This window comes from Acomys minous (genome assembly GCF_964271855.1).
Source record: "Acomys minous genome assembly, chromosome: 11".
Taxonomy (NCBI): domain Eukaryota; kingdom Metazoa; phylum Chordata; class Mammalia; order Rodentia; family Muridae; genus Acomys; species Acomys minous.
Genome location: NC_140492.1, coordinates 91,951,852 through 91,966,613, shown reverse-complemented (window position 1 = coordinate 91,966,613; position 14,762 = coordinate 91,951,852). Strand labels below are relative to the sequence as shown.

The following is a 14,762-nucleotide window of genomic DNA, read 5'->3' as shown; positions in this document are numbered from 1 at the left end:
TGAGTTTTTCAGAGTTGTACAGTTATTGTCAGAATTAAGTCAACACCATTCTCAGCACTTTGCAAAGAAACCACTCACCACTGGTCACTTTCCATTTCCTCCCAAGCCTCAGCTCTAGGCAAGCATAATCTACTTTTAGTCTGTGTAAGTTTGCCTGTTATTTCTATTGTAGGAGTCAGTCCTGTAATGCGGGCCCTTCACTGGCCTCTTTCCCTTAGTGTATTTTCAAGAATCGTCCTTGCTGCAGTCGGCATCAGTACTTACTTCTTTCTATTGCTGAGTAACACACCATTTATGGATAGCAGCACATTTTTCCGTCTATCAGTTGATGGACACTTTGGACGTTTCCACCTTTTCTACCTTTATAAACAATGTGCTGTGAAGGATCCAAGTGGAAGTGACTGATTGGACCCTTAGGCGTAGTACATACAGGACTTGAAGTGCTGAGTCATATGGAGGCTGACAGGCTGCTTTCCACAGTGACTGCCCTGCTTTCACATTCTCCCAGCAGTGTGCACCCGGAGGCTTCAGTTTCTCCACTTCCTTGCCAGCACTTGCTACCGTCCCTACTAGCTGTCCTAGTTAGTGTGAATCGGCGCCGTGTGATGCAGATTGGTTAGGTTTTGGTTCCGTTTGATTAGGCATTTGAAGCGTTGTTGTGAGGTACATATATAGTCCGTGTTGTAACATACTGACTAGTTGGCCATTTTATTATATAAGGTGAAGGGGCCAAAGAACTGTAGTATTTTGTTGCTGTTGTTCAATTCAGTTGTCTCTCTATTATTGTAAATAAAATGTGTTTCCTTTTAACCAAGCTAATTCATTCAGGTATTCTCTGTGACTTAATTTATAATGAGTTAGATTTGTGTAACAAAGGCAGTAGTATGGCTTATGAAGCCTAAAACAGTTATCTGCCTATTTTAAGGAAAAAAATTCCTTTTTCTCCTTTGTGTCTTTATCTCTTTGCCCTATACTATGCAGTGGGCTTAATATATCCTGTCCTATTCTCTTTTGATTTATCTTTGCATTGCTTAATTTGTCCATTCACTTATTTTTATACTATGCATACTTTTTAAAGAAATTATATACTTATAAGACAGATTACAATTTGTGGCTTATATTTAGTTTCAAAATTCTCCCCTTTTATTTGTGAGTTGAAAACTTTAGACTCTATTAAATTATTTTTGTTTTCACATGCTTAAATATTTAGTATTTATTTTATATTTATAGTTTTTTCATTCCATGATTTTTCTACCCCTTTCTTAGCTAATTGACAATTATTTACTGCCACATTTTAATGTATCAACTTTGAAAAATATGTAATTTCAATATATACACATTAAACTATTTGACTAGGATATTTAATTTATCACATCTAAAATACTTAATTTTATATGTATGTCTGTACTACACAGTTCCCACTGAGGCCAGAAGTGGGAGCAAGAATTATGATGAGAATTTTCAGTCGTTCATATTATTTATCTTTTATTTGAAAAACATTGTTTTTGTCTGGTTGTGTTTTGTATTTTAGTTTCAGTGGTATATTTCTGATGTGTCTGGCTCTGTGTTTCTCAGATTTTTGCTTTTGCTTAGATTTTGTTTATGTCTTCCATTGAATTTATGAGATTTTCTAGCACAGATTCTTTATTTTATTTTATTTCTGTGATTTAGATGACATAGTTATATCTTGGATTCTAGTCATATAGTCATATAGTCATATAAATGCCAGAAGTTTAATTTTATTCTTATTTTTAAATATTTTTCTCTCTGGTATAAAGACTAAAATTTTTTATTAATATATTTTTTTCTAGGTCATGAGTTTTCTTTTTAATCTACACTCTGCATTTGATGCTTCCAGTGAACTTTAATTTTATTTTTTAAATCAAAGTATCATTGGCTTTATCCCCCTTGGTTTTGTGTGTGTGTGTGTGTGTGTGTGTGTGTGTGTGTGTGTGTGTGTATCTGTATGTCTCTATCTCTGTGTCTGCGTGTCTTTGTGTGTCTGCGTGTCATTTGTGTATGTTGAACATGTGCGTGCATGCAGAGGCCAAAGGTCAATGCAGAAAGTCTCCTTTGGTCATTGTCCATCTCATTTTTTTGAGGCAGCGTCCCTCACTGACCCTGGAGATCATTGGTTTGCTTAGTCAGTGAACCTCAGGGATCTGCCTGTCTCATCCCTTCAATGATTAGGTTATAGGTATCTGCTGCTGTGCCTGGACATTTTTCACATGGGTTCTGAGGTCTGGGGATAGGACTCAGGTCCTCAAAAGTGTGTGGCTCAAACCACATGCTCAGTTTCCGGCTCTCTCTTACATTTCAGTGCAAGCTCTGTCAACTAGTCCATTGGCTTCAAGAATGTCACTATTGCTTGTCTGTTCCTAATGGCTTCTTTATATTTTTGAAAGTTGCATTATCTCTGTCATCTCAGCATTGATTTCCTGGTATTTCCTGGTATTGTTTTCCTGGTTTTTCTTCTTTTCCTGAATATTTTTCGATTTTCCTCTGCATTTTGAATATTATTTTGTGAGCTTCTGGTCTTGCTTCAGTTTGCTAGTGAGTGTTAGCAGTGTTGTTCTGTAGGCAGTAACCTGTTTATCCTCAGGCCCTGGTCCCAGCCCTGCTGTGTGCGCTGTGGTTAAGATGTTGGCTCTATTTGCAGTCTTGTAGTCCTGAGCATCCTTGATGATACATGGCAGCTAGTCTTTGGCTGTGGCTGGGGGCCTCTCTGTTCAGTTTTCACCTTGATTCTCAGGCTAATTAATAATATAGGCAAAGGGGAGCATAGTTCATAGTTAGCATTATGGGTTTGCTTTCTTGAGCATTAACCCAGCTAACCTGTTTTGAGATGTCTTTGTCCTTGAAGATTATCTTTTTAGTCATCTGGGTGGACAGAAAGACGTCAGTTACCATGCACTCCTGTGGCCTTATTCAAGAACCCCATGTTGGCTGTCTGAGTTGGCAGTCAGACAGAGCAAGTCCACTCTCCCAGTGCTGTTGCTGCCTGTTGCTGCCACCATTGTATTGCACTGTGGCTGAGTGTGGAGGGTGAGGCCCTTCTTTGAGTTTTGGCTGTTACCTTTCCCTTCCTGGCATCCAGAACAAGAGGGTCTTTGACGTTTTCACCTACATGCTCCTTCCGGCATCTGCCATGATGGTAGCTGCTGGACTTTTAAAATATTAATAAACTTACCGCATGCTCAATGCTATCTCAAATCTTCATTCTTCTCTGGACCCACATACGACAATTTACTTTTCAGAAGCCTCATTTATTGTCCTTGTTCATCCCGCCCAGAAGCGATGGGCTTACTGTGGCTGGCGGAGTTAGAAGGCTTAATGACTGTGTGGGGGACACATGGACTGTGCCACCAGGGGAACTGGCACGGAACAGGCGATGTAGAGCATGTTTAAACCCTAGAAATCTCAAGCTTGAGATTTAAAATCTCATCCTGAGATGGCAGGAGTGGGGCAAGCTCCATCCCTGTTTCTGTGCCTTCTCTGAAGCATGTAGCACTGCCACCCGCAAGGTAGCACTCTGCAGTTCTCCAGGTAGTCATGTGGGTTGTCACCTGGAATTCTTCCCCCTATAAATAGAGCATCACCAGCATCTAAGTCTCAGACAGTGAAATGCATTCACCCTGGGAATCCCTCCCCAAGGCTCATATAACGATTCTTCACCGTGGACTAAAGGCATGCATAAGCTGTCTCACTGAATATTGCCTAAGAGTTGTTATTCCATCCTTGGAGAAGGTCTTCTCTCCCAACCCCATCCCCATGGCATCCGGGCACCCCAGGAGAAGTGGAATGTAGAACCACAATTGTGTAAGCATCTTTAGTGAACCCAAGATGGTTTAGACTTTTCTTTCTCTTCTTCCCTTCTCCCCTTCCTCTGTTTCTTCTTCCCTCTCCCACACTCTCTTCTTCTTTCTCTCCCCTCCTTTTTCCATTTTCTCATTTCTCTCTTCTATTTTGCCCGTTTGCCTCTTAAATTGGTAGAAGATGGAGAAGAAGGCTTGGTTCTGTTTCTAGTTCTTTGATCTCTTATCAAACCTGCATTCTTCTTTTCATCGTTGGCCTCTCTCTAGCCAAGCCTGCCCCTTGTCATCATCTGTCACCATTACTGATTATAATGTCATCTGCTATGGTCCAATACTATGTGGATTTCATTTAGTATCTAGTAATCACTTTTCTTGTACTTCTCTGGTTTTATGAAAATCAATTTACTTTTTCTTTTCTGCCAGTGAAACCATGTGGCTTTTCTTTCTTCTTATTTGTGTTGTTTCTATGCAGTCAAGGAAGCTTGTGGTTTGGCAGAGTGTGTATGTAGGTGGCAGTAAGATTATATTAGTGATTCAGAAGCATATTAGAAGCCTAAGGCTTTTGTTTTTCAACCGAAAGTTTCTTTAATTGAAAATATATAATCCATAATTATGTTTTACTCTACATTTTAAAATACTATGGTTGAAGAATGTCAAACCATAGTAAAATATTGATATGGCAGATTTATAATTATGGTTTTTAGTTTTTAATAGTCTTGGTGTGTTGTTTAGTAATTTTCAGCCATATCAAAGCTCAGAAGGAAGAATATTATGCGATTTCTATCTAACCATAATTCTAGTCCTATCAAGGCATTACTGAGTATTGATTGTATTGTTTTATGATTGGAGTGATGGCTACCTAGAGCTGGTACAGATTGGTGCACCTAAACTGGCCATGTGGTGCTTATTAGTGTGACACCTAAAGGAAATGGCTAGATATCGCAGTACAGGGAGAAAGTAGCTGAAGACCAAGGCAGGCAGGGGGACTGAACTTCATCAGTGGTAATTACAAGTTATTAGAAGGCTGAAGGCAGCAATGGGGACAGTTGTAGAAAAAAAAGTAGTGAATGGTTGCTTAACTCTTGGGGCAGGACTTGGCTTCCCTCATCATCTGTTTCTCTGAAAAAAAATGTTCTCATAGCCAGGGCTAACCTTTTTCTTAGTTATCTGTCTGGATGAATCGTTTGTGTCTTACTTATAACCTTTTTGTAAGCTACATGACAGAGTTCTTCACTTGATCTTAGCCCAATGGCAGGATTTGTATTGGAAGCCTCATATATTTAAGATGAACATTTTGGCACTGAGTTATAGCTCTACCTCACCTCTCCTTTTTATTTTGAGCCAGGACCTCACCAAGTTTCCCAGGATGACCTCAGATCCACTTTGTAATCCATACTGGTCTTGAATTTGTGATTCTCTTGCCTCAGTCTCTCAAAAAGTCAGAGGTGTGTTACCAAGCCCAGCCAGTCATTTCTTAACATGGGAGTAATAGTAAATAGTCACAGGAGTCAGTTGTTTCTAAAGTTTCTTAGGGGCGGTAGTTAGACAGCATTTTAAAGATGCATTTATGTTGTCTGTCACTGAATTCCTTTAGTAACTGATGGTGGAAGTTGGGGCAGCCATCTCACAGTAACTTAAAACTGTAGAAGAATAGAAATTCTTGAAGTTTCTCTTTTTGTACAAGGAAATGAGGATAGAATTACTTAGAGTTGATTTTAATGTTTGACTCTTTGAAATGAAAGGCCACTTGACATATTCTGTTCCGATGCACACAGCCTTGTGTACATCCTGCCTGCCAGGTGGCACAGAGAAATGCTAACTTAAGTTCTAGTGTCTTCTCACTTGTGGTTAGGACTCTGCAGAATTATGTGAGAAGTTGTTTGTACACTTCAGGTTTCCTCAAGTTGCTGGGATAGAATTCGGGTTTGATCCAGATGCAGAACCAGGACACCGCGTCATCAGAGACACTGTGAAGGTTCAAGGGCAGTACCTGCGCAAGAAAAAGGCCTACCTCCTGGCCATTAAGGAGTACATCGCAAATGTGAGATGAGTTCCTTTTGAGGTGTCCTAAGCAAATTCATTGCTTGATGCTAACAAACATGCTTATAACACACACACACACACACACACACACACACACACACACACACATACACACACACACACACTTAAGTTTCTTTTCATGATTTCAGACCCTCAGAAAATAATGCATGTTTCCATTCTCTCTTTTTGATTCATAAATTAATTTTTTCTCGTGGTATATAAGCATGATTAAACGGTTTAGTACTATAAGATTTAAATATAAAGACTTGTAGGTGCTGCTTTTTAAACTATTTTATTTGGGGTTCCTTAAGCCTCTACCTCCCTTCCAGCCCCTCAACTCTAGGTAGGAGAGAAATAAGCTTAGAAGGGACAGGGGAAGTAGACCTCCGGATGGTTAGGGTCCTCAGGTTCTTTGGGAAAACACCAATCCTACTCTTAGGGTACCTAGCACTCCAGCAACAGCAAACACAGAAGGCCAAACACAGCCTTCTGCCTCCTCTGTCAGTCTCTGAGAGGCCTTGCCTGCTTTCTCTCTCTGGGATCTCATATTTATACTCTCCCAGAGTCCTCAGAATTCCACTAACTCCAGCTGTCAAAGACCACGTTTCCCTCCACTTCCCCAGAACCACACAAGGCAATTATCAGCGGTGGCAAACAAAAAGCTACTACATATCCTATACTTGGGATTTAAAAACCTGTTTACATAACATAACTGAGTTGTTAAAAGAACCCAAAATTTCCACTACGCAGACTATCTAAAATCCATGCATACCAATTCTTTTCTCTAAATGACTAGCAAATGTTGCCAGAAATATGTAGCCTAAAGTGTTGTCATGGATTGCTAAAATTCAGATTTAGTTATATATATTCTTAAAACATTTGATCTTTCTATTTTAGATACATTTTAATTATTTATATCATTACTTAGAATGAAACATAGATGACTGCATTTTAAGGACTTTACATATGAATTCAGTGTGTTCAACACCCTTTGATCTGGAGTATCAGGTGCAAAGAAACTTGTAAGATGAATAGTAAGTTCCAGATTTGAGCCAGTGGAAGTGGCACATACCTGTTATCCCAGCACTTGAGAAGCAGAAGCAGGCAGATATCTGAGTTCAAGGCCAGCCTGTTCTACAAAGTGAGTTCAAGGACACCCAGGACTACACAGAGAAACCCTGTCTTGAAAAACCACACACAGAGAAAAAGCTTCAGATTAAACTCAATATTATTCTAAATAGTACCTCTTAGTTAGCTTTATTTCACAACCATCCTTAGAGATTATAAGTGGCCTATTCTCAAGGCTGTTAGACAACAGAGCTGCCACATCAGGGTCACAGCTACCATTTCTAGATTTATGGAGTAGGACAATAATTTAAGGTTTATTAACTTGGATTTAAGAAAATAATGTCTTTATGTACAAGGGTAAGGAATTACTGTAAATACTGGAGTAAAAATTTTTAAATGTAACATATTTTGATGTATTTATTATTTCTGACTTAGAAAACTGAATTACATTTTGGTATTTCAGGGGAAAGATGGTTACAGTATGTTTAAAAGTTGCCCTCGAATGTTTGACACTGAAACCGCCCAAGTGCTATCTACAGTTGTCATGAATCACTTCGAATCAATAAAAATTTTGCAAGGAAAGAAGAAGTGTCTGTCAGGCCATCGAATGAGTTTGATTATGAGAACAAACAAGTCACCATCACAAACAGGTGACAGCGTGGTTCTGCTTCGTGTGCTGTTTTCTCAGCAGACTTTTCTTAGGTTCTAGTCTTTAGATGGGCATGCTGGTTTCATGAAGGATTCATGAAGAAAATAAAGACTGACCTTTATTTTCCAAGGTGAAAAGACAGACGCAAGGGATGGCATTGCACAGGCATCCAAAAGCTATGGAGAACAGAGATGGTCTGGAAATTGTGTCCTACTCAAGTTTTTCTGCTTCACAATCTTAACTACTTTTCCAACATTTATTATCATTTAATAAATGTTGCAATATAATGAAAATTATAACTTGTCAAATTGGCTTACTTCTGTCTAATTGAACATTTTGTCTTTTCCTTGATAAACACTGCACCTTGGCATGTAGATCCCCATTTACTGGTTGAGTTTAGAAGCTTAATTCTTTTTATAAGGTCACTTTAACAACAATCCAAGGCAAGTCTTATCACATCATAATCAGTTTTGGCTGATTCTTGGATAAATAATTATATTCCTAAATATATCCAAGTTCTGGAAGTTATAATTATATCTTTTGGAAGTAAAACAAATTTTTTAACAGAAGAAAGTGGTTTTTTAGTACACTGACCATACTTTTTGTCTAATTATTTTTTCAGAAATGTAAAATGGAAGACAAAATGGCAATTGCCACATGTGATCACCACTAAATCTTAGCAGGCTGTAACACACACGCGCGTGCACGCACACACACACACACACACACACACACACGCCATTATTTAACAATGACTAAAGAAGTATCATGAATGTGAGAGGGAGCGGTGGGATGGGAGGAGTTGCAAGGGAAAGAGAGGTAGAAATGATGTAAATATAGTACTCATTTATAAAATTATCAAAAATTTAAAAATATAATAATCAAATAAATCCTCTTAGGGTAATAGGTAGTAATAGTTTAAAAGTTTAGAAATTGATGCATAAAATTGTATTATGTATATCATGTGATATTTCCATACATGTATACATTGTATAATGTCCAAACCAAGGTACACATATTTATTTCCTCAAACACATATTACTTAAGGATATAATATCTTAGAGTCAAAATGAAGTGATGCATTTGATGTTTAATGTACTTCTATTCATGGGTGAATATTGATTGTGAATATGGAGAAACAGAATTTCATTATTGTTTATACATTTCAATTTCTGTTATCTAATAAAGCTGTAGTTATGACTTTAGAGTATAAGCTTGGAGAGCATGCGTATTTTAACTGGCTCTACTGCATTCCTAGCCTTTGAGGAGGAGTCAGATGAACCATTGGGAGTGATTGCGGTGCCTGGCATAGAAGGAAGAATCTGCCATATTTCTCCAGACATGAAAGAACATTTGCACCAACTCAGAACGGCAAGAAAGCAAGGCCTAAGAACGTTCCCCAGCATTAGTGATAATGCATATGAGAATTCTGACTCTGACTAAATGTTGTAGAATTAGTATGTTTTGTTAGTGCCCAAGTGAATCTGACCAACTTTAGCCGTGTTAGGCATAGTAACAGAATCTGATGGTTTGTATTATTCTAGAATTGATGTTAACTCTAGGGATAGTGCTCTAAATGGTCTTTTCATTTTTATCAAGTCTTGTAATAATATAATGTTTATTATTAAATGAAATTCATGCTTTTCACAGTATTTATTTGTATAGTAACTTTTGCTCTTAATATTGCTTATTTTTCTGTCCAAATGACATATATATATATATATATATATATATATATATATATATATATATATATATGTATGTTCTCTCACTATTTCTAATTACAATTCTTTCAGCCTTGCTGGAATTCTGTGTACAACACCTGAACATATTTTCTAGTTAAAGTACTGAACTTTCATATTCGTGACTGGAAAGCAGGGCCTTTATGCTGTGCACTTGCTGTTCTCATGTCTAAAGCAGCCTTTCTTACCACAGTGAAATGAGAGGAAGTCGTGTAGCATTTACCAATAAACTGTGTTAGATGAGCTAAAACCAGACTGGACCAAATTCGCACTTGGTTTGTTATTGGTAAATGGATGGATGATACTTCTTAAATTTACCTTTTCTTTGACAGCCATTTTTTATGTTTCTAAGTAAAAATGTTCCATACTTAAGGCTTATAATTTTCTCAGTTAAGAGCTATGCATAGTGTAACTTGGGCAAAATTCACCTCTGTGTTTGGAAGACCATGTGAGCCTTCCCTTTGTGGGGTGTAACAGACATATTGAGCTAGAATTTATATTAGTGAATAGTGGTGACCACAGAAGCTGTGCACAGTAACACTGCTAAGGTAAGTGGAAGCTTATCTAATGGAAGGAACCGGAATTCAGTGGTGCAGCTTTCATTTCATCCTGCTTTAGTGGCAGCTCACTATATTATACAGAAGTGGATGTGTGATCATATGTTATTTCTGGTTTATCTCTGATAACAGAAAACAAGAGTAGAATAGTTCGATTCTGATAGTAATGAGATTATTTTCTCATTTCAGTGATAAAATGCACTGACAGCATCAGCTTAAGTGAGGAAGACTTTATTTGGGCTTATGGTTCCAGTTCACCTTAGCAGAGCAGAGGAGTCAAGGCAGCAGGAGTTGGAGGTGGTTGTTGGTCACATTGCAAGCACAATGAGGAGGAGAGAGAGACAATGAATGTTGCTCCTACCTCCCTTTCTCCTTCGAATTTTGTTTTGGAACCCCAGCCCATGTATCATGCCATCACATTGAGGACAGGCCTTCCCATTCAGTAAGTATTATAGAAAATCCCTCATAGACAAACCAGGAGATTTGCTTCTAGGATGGTTTTAAATTCCAAGTATTGACAATTAAGATGAATCATCACAAGTCATTTGGATCTAATTTGAACAATAAGATACCAAGCAAATTTCTACTCTAATTCTGTGAAATGGACCCAATTAAACTGCCTCCTGAGTAATTTCTTTTTAACCGTGGATCAGTGCATCTCTCAGCCTTCATCTGAGAATCTTCTTTTTGCAGTAGATAGTCCTGAATAGTGAAACCCCCAAGTGGTCAGTGTTAAGATCATAAGGGACCACAGACTGCTCAGCCCTGAATGGAGCATGTTCATCATACTCCGTTTCTCATGGATCAAGGCTCGCCACGGTAGTTTGTAGGAAGGCTGCGAGATGGAGGTAGTGCATGACTTCAGTGGAGCAGTGCACATGTGACCTCACACAGACTGCGACTGCACCAGTCCTGCATTAGAGCCATCCAAACAAAATACCAGCACGGATGGGGTTGGGACTCACACATTCCCAGTGCTAACTGAGGAACTACCTGAAAGTGATGGATTCTGGGAGAAGAGTAAGTTTTCTTAATACAGGCCCTCAGAAGCTTGACATGATGCAGTACCTGACCCCTCAGTCACACACACAGAGTTAACACTAAGTGGACTCAGTAGACCATAAACAATTGAGTGTATACACGAGACTCTCAAAAAAAAAAAAAAAGGAAATAAATTACTCGATTAAACTATTTAGAAATGTAGCTCCGCTCAGGCATTATTATGAATATCCAAACATGTTTAAAATTGAGCTTCAGCACTATTAAAGTCCACAGCAACATAAACTGTTGTTGGTGATGGGTCATAGGATTTAACTTTTAAAATAGTATTTCTGGGGACAAATACTGAATTTCACTAGATTTAGGATTTTTCTTTTAATTTCTTTGGTTATTTACTGGAAAATAAAATTTTATGTGATTATATGAATGATGCTGAAAAGGCACACAATGGGTTTTTGTGTTACTTTAAATTCATGGAGCTAGAGAGAAGAGATGGCGTAGCTGTTAAAAGAGTGTGCTGATCATCTAGAGCACTGGAGTTTGCTTTCTTGTAACTCTAGCTCTGTGGGTTCCAATGTCCTCTTCTGGCTTCCTCAGGCATCCACATGCCTCCCTCCCTCTCTCCCTTTCTCTCTCTCCCCCACTCTCCCTCAGTCTCCCTCTCCTCTTCTCCTCTCTCTCTCTCTCTCTCTCTCTCTCTCTCTCTCTCTCTCTCTCTCTCTCTCTCTCTCTCACACACACACACACACACACACTTTAAAAAGCTAATTCATAGATTCAAATATTATGTACTGCCTGGTTAGTGTGTAGAAGAATTGTTTTATAACTGGATATGGAGTTACCCAGCCAAAGGTGGGGAAGATGGGCTGGGCTTTAGCTGGGGTTGCTGGAGATCAGAAGGGAGCAAACACTGACCAAAGGGGAAGCCAGGAGTTGGATGACTTCTTGGGTGGGTTAGGTGGTCATCTTGATTGGAAGATTTTAGATGCCCTATCTCCTGCAGATGCTAAAGTGCTTGATCTGGGATAGAAGGAAATACATGCCATGTTTTTAACAGACAAGCTAATGACCCAAGAGCATGCTTACATTCTGACCTCTTGTGTCCCTTACCTGCCTCAGTGTCTGAACATTTCAGGCTTATCTGGCTTCTCAAAGACTGGTGGCTCTAGGAAAGACAACACTTAGTGTTTTGTAGCTTTTAGCTTCTGATGTAAAGTGATAATATTTTGGAATAATTGAGATTTATAATTGCTTTCAAAATTTAATGACTTCAGTGTTATGATGGGTATGCAGGTGTTTGTATTTAGGCTGCAGACACAAAACAATAAGTAGTATGTATGTGCCAGAGACAAAATGAATGTTTTCTGTGAAATACATATCTACATTATTGTTTCTTAGTTCCTTAACTTAGGGATGAGTTAACATAGGTAAGGAATTGCCTAGAAAATGGCTGTAACTGGTTCAAAGTTCCTAAACTATTGTCCCTGTTTGCATTTTAACTGTTTGATCTATACATGTGTTGTGGGTGACTAATATTTCCCCTTCGTTCATATTATTTTTTCAAGAACATAAGTTAGTGATTATAAATATTAACTTATAAACACAAATATAAATCTCTTTGTAAATTATATTTAATTTTTTGTTTGCTGGATTTGATGAGTCCGATATATTTGATTATATTTTTCACAGCTATAATTGTGAAAACAGAAACAAGTATACTATAAGAAATCTGTACCACTTTCATATTTCTTAGAAAATCACACTGTCAATTGAGATAGTCTGCAAATATGCCACACTTTGACAATTTACATTCTAAAATGGTCTGTCTGTTTTGAATGATGATAGTATTAGTGCCATAAGTCAAACATTTTTAATCAGGTTGCAATTTGATAGGCAGAAAGATTAGATTAGCAGCTTATCACTGCTAATTCAAAGAACTGTCTGAATAAATACATCTTCTGTCTCTTTTTGATTAGTTTTCTTCACTTTTGAATCAGGACACCTTCCCCATTCGCTATGCACACTGTAATGATTCAGATAGTGTCTTCTTTCAATATGGAAAACTATAACAATATTTTGTTTTTAAATATTAAATTTAACTATAGCAATTATTGCAATATAATAAAACACAAGGTTTTCTTTATATAAATCCATAACCCCATTTTAGCAACTCCTTATTCCACACATTAAGTCAAATAACAACAATAAAAAATGTAAAAGCCACTCTTTATTGCACATTGACAATATATTTGACAATCTTCTAGTTAAAAGAATCACTGGATTAATTACAGCTTGGACATGCATTGGTCATTTCTGCTACGAAAAGTCAGATTTGTCATTTCTCACGTGATTCATTCTAAAATTGGAAAGTGTTAATATGGCTCTAACATAGCTATTGGGTGTTAATCTGACTGCATGTAATATCTTGTTCTTATAATAGTTAGAAATGTTGCACCAAAGCTATGACGTCTTTACAAAAAAGATAGTCAGATTTTTGGTAATAGGAGACAGAAGTAGAGATATTCAGAAATCAAAATGCATATACCCTGCTTGATTACTTCCCAGAGAGTATGGTTTATCTTTAATGCATATCATTTGCCCAAGAATACATCTTAGTAAGAATGATGCTATCTATCCAGATTATTCATTTCTTATTTTTACTATTTTTAAATGGAGGTAAACTCTGTCTTTACAATCATAGTAAGTATAAAAATGACATTGTAAAATAAGAGCCCCAACTTCTACAGTAAAATCTAGGGAATTAATAGTGCACCGTTCCTAATGGCTGGTGAATCAGCTCTTGAATAAAGTTTAGGTTGTTATCTGAAAGAAATTAATAAATAAATCCATTATCCTCAGACTTTCTATAGACACAATTTTTATAATGCAACATTATAAAAACTTCAAAGCACACTTTGAAAACATTTAAGCCATTGTCGTTTACATTTATGATTGTTCAATTATAGTGGAGTAGGATGATTCCTAAAACGGAAAGAAAAAGTAGCAAAGAAAGCAGAAAACAATGAATCCAATGACCCAGTTCACTGAATAGATATAGATGATCACCATATCCATGTCAAACCACCATCCACGGCTGTCGTCCTCGAAGTGCAGATAGTCCATCCTGTGTGCACCATGTGGGAACTGCCTCCGCGTCACAGGGGCTGCACGCCTGTGGAATCCTGGGAGACAGAGGAGGAAAACTACAGCTCACTAAATTCAGACACATGATTACAAAAGAAGTGCATTACTATCACAATGCTTGAGCAAAGCCTACCATGGCTTCACCGAGTGGTGTACTGTGTGTCTGACAGTTGCTTTTTTAGTGATGAACAACATTGAGAAGTCTCAGAACGGGGTATAAAGGGCAGGGTAGCAGACAAACTTGGTCCAGTGACTTGGACCACATTATTCATGACTTTAGGCTGGAAAATTATCATTGGAATCATCTGACTAACTGGTAAAGATTATTTTCACATATACATTTTTAAAAAATTTAGATCCCAGTAACCACAACTGGCGCTTAGAACTACTGTTTGTGACCTTGGAGCAACAGCTGGCCTTTGTGTATCTGGCAAGTTTATTCAGTACTGTAGTAGATGTTAACAAGTTTTTGTTTTGTTTTGTTTTGATTCCAAATCTGGGGTGGGGAACAGACTTGTGAGAGAACAGATAATATTTATCCACTGGAAGATGAACCACCACATGTAGGGGCTTGGTTTTTGCCAGCTGAATCACATCTTAGTATAGATTCTGAGAGAATATATATATATATATATATATATATATATATATATATATATATATATATATATATATATATATATATATATATATATATATATATATATATATATATACCCAAAACAGAAGGTGGGGACCTTTTGGG

General features: G+C 37.5%; 2 protein-coding genes across 12 annotated transcripts in view; one reads left to right on the top strand and one right to left on the bottom strand.

Moving 5' to 3' along the window:
* Nucleotides 1-14,762, top strand: part of LOC311608708 (mannosylglucosyl-3-phosphoglycerate phosphatase-like) — a 42,493-nt gene that overhangs the window by 27,128 nt on the left and 603 nt on the right. For 3 of the 5 annotated variants that reach the window (XM_084801322.1, XM_084801323.1, XM_084801324.1), the window contains 3 exons: nucleotides 5,709-5,856; nucleotides 7,390-7,576; nucleotides 8,834-11,357. In XM_084801322.1, the coding sequence (XP_084657448.1) occupies nucleotides 5,709-5,856; nucleotides 7,390-7,576; nucleotides 8,834-9,018 (520 nt within the window). In that variant the 3' untranslated portion in view covers nucleotides 9,019-11,357. Of the gene's footprint in view, nucleotides 1-5,708; nucleotides 5,857-7,389; nucleotides 7,577-8,833; nucleotides 11,358-14,762 lie in introns of those variants that run through there. The other 2 variants (XR_014783096.1, XR_014783095.1) reach the window with 2 other exon arrangements.
* The window catches only part of RNF180 (ring finger protein 180), a 164,389-nt gene continuing 162,707 nt past the window's right edge, over nucleotides 13,081-14,762 (bottom strand). For all 7 annotated transcript variants that reach the window (XM_084801316.1, XM_084801315.1, XM_084801313.1 and 4 more), the window contains one exon: nucleotides 13,081-14,055. In XM_084801316.1, the coding sequence (XP_084657442.1) occupies nucleotides 13,856-14,055 (200 nt within the window). In that variant the 3' untranslated portion in view covers nucleotides 13,081-13,855. The remainder of the gene's footprint in view (nucleotides 14,056-14,762) is intronic.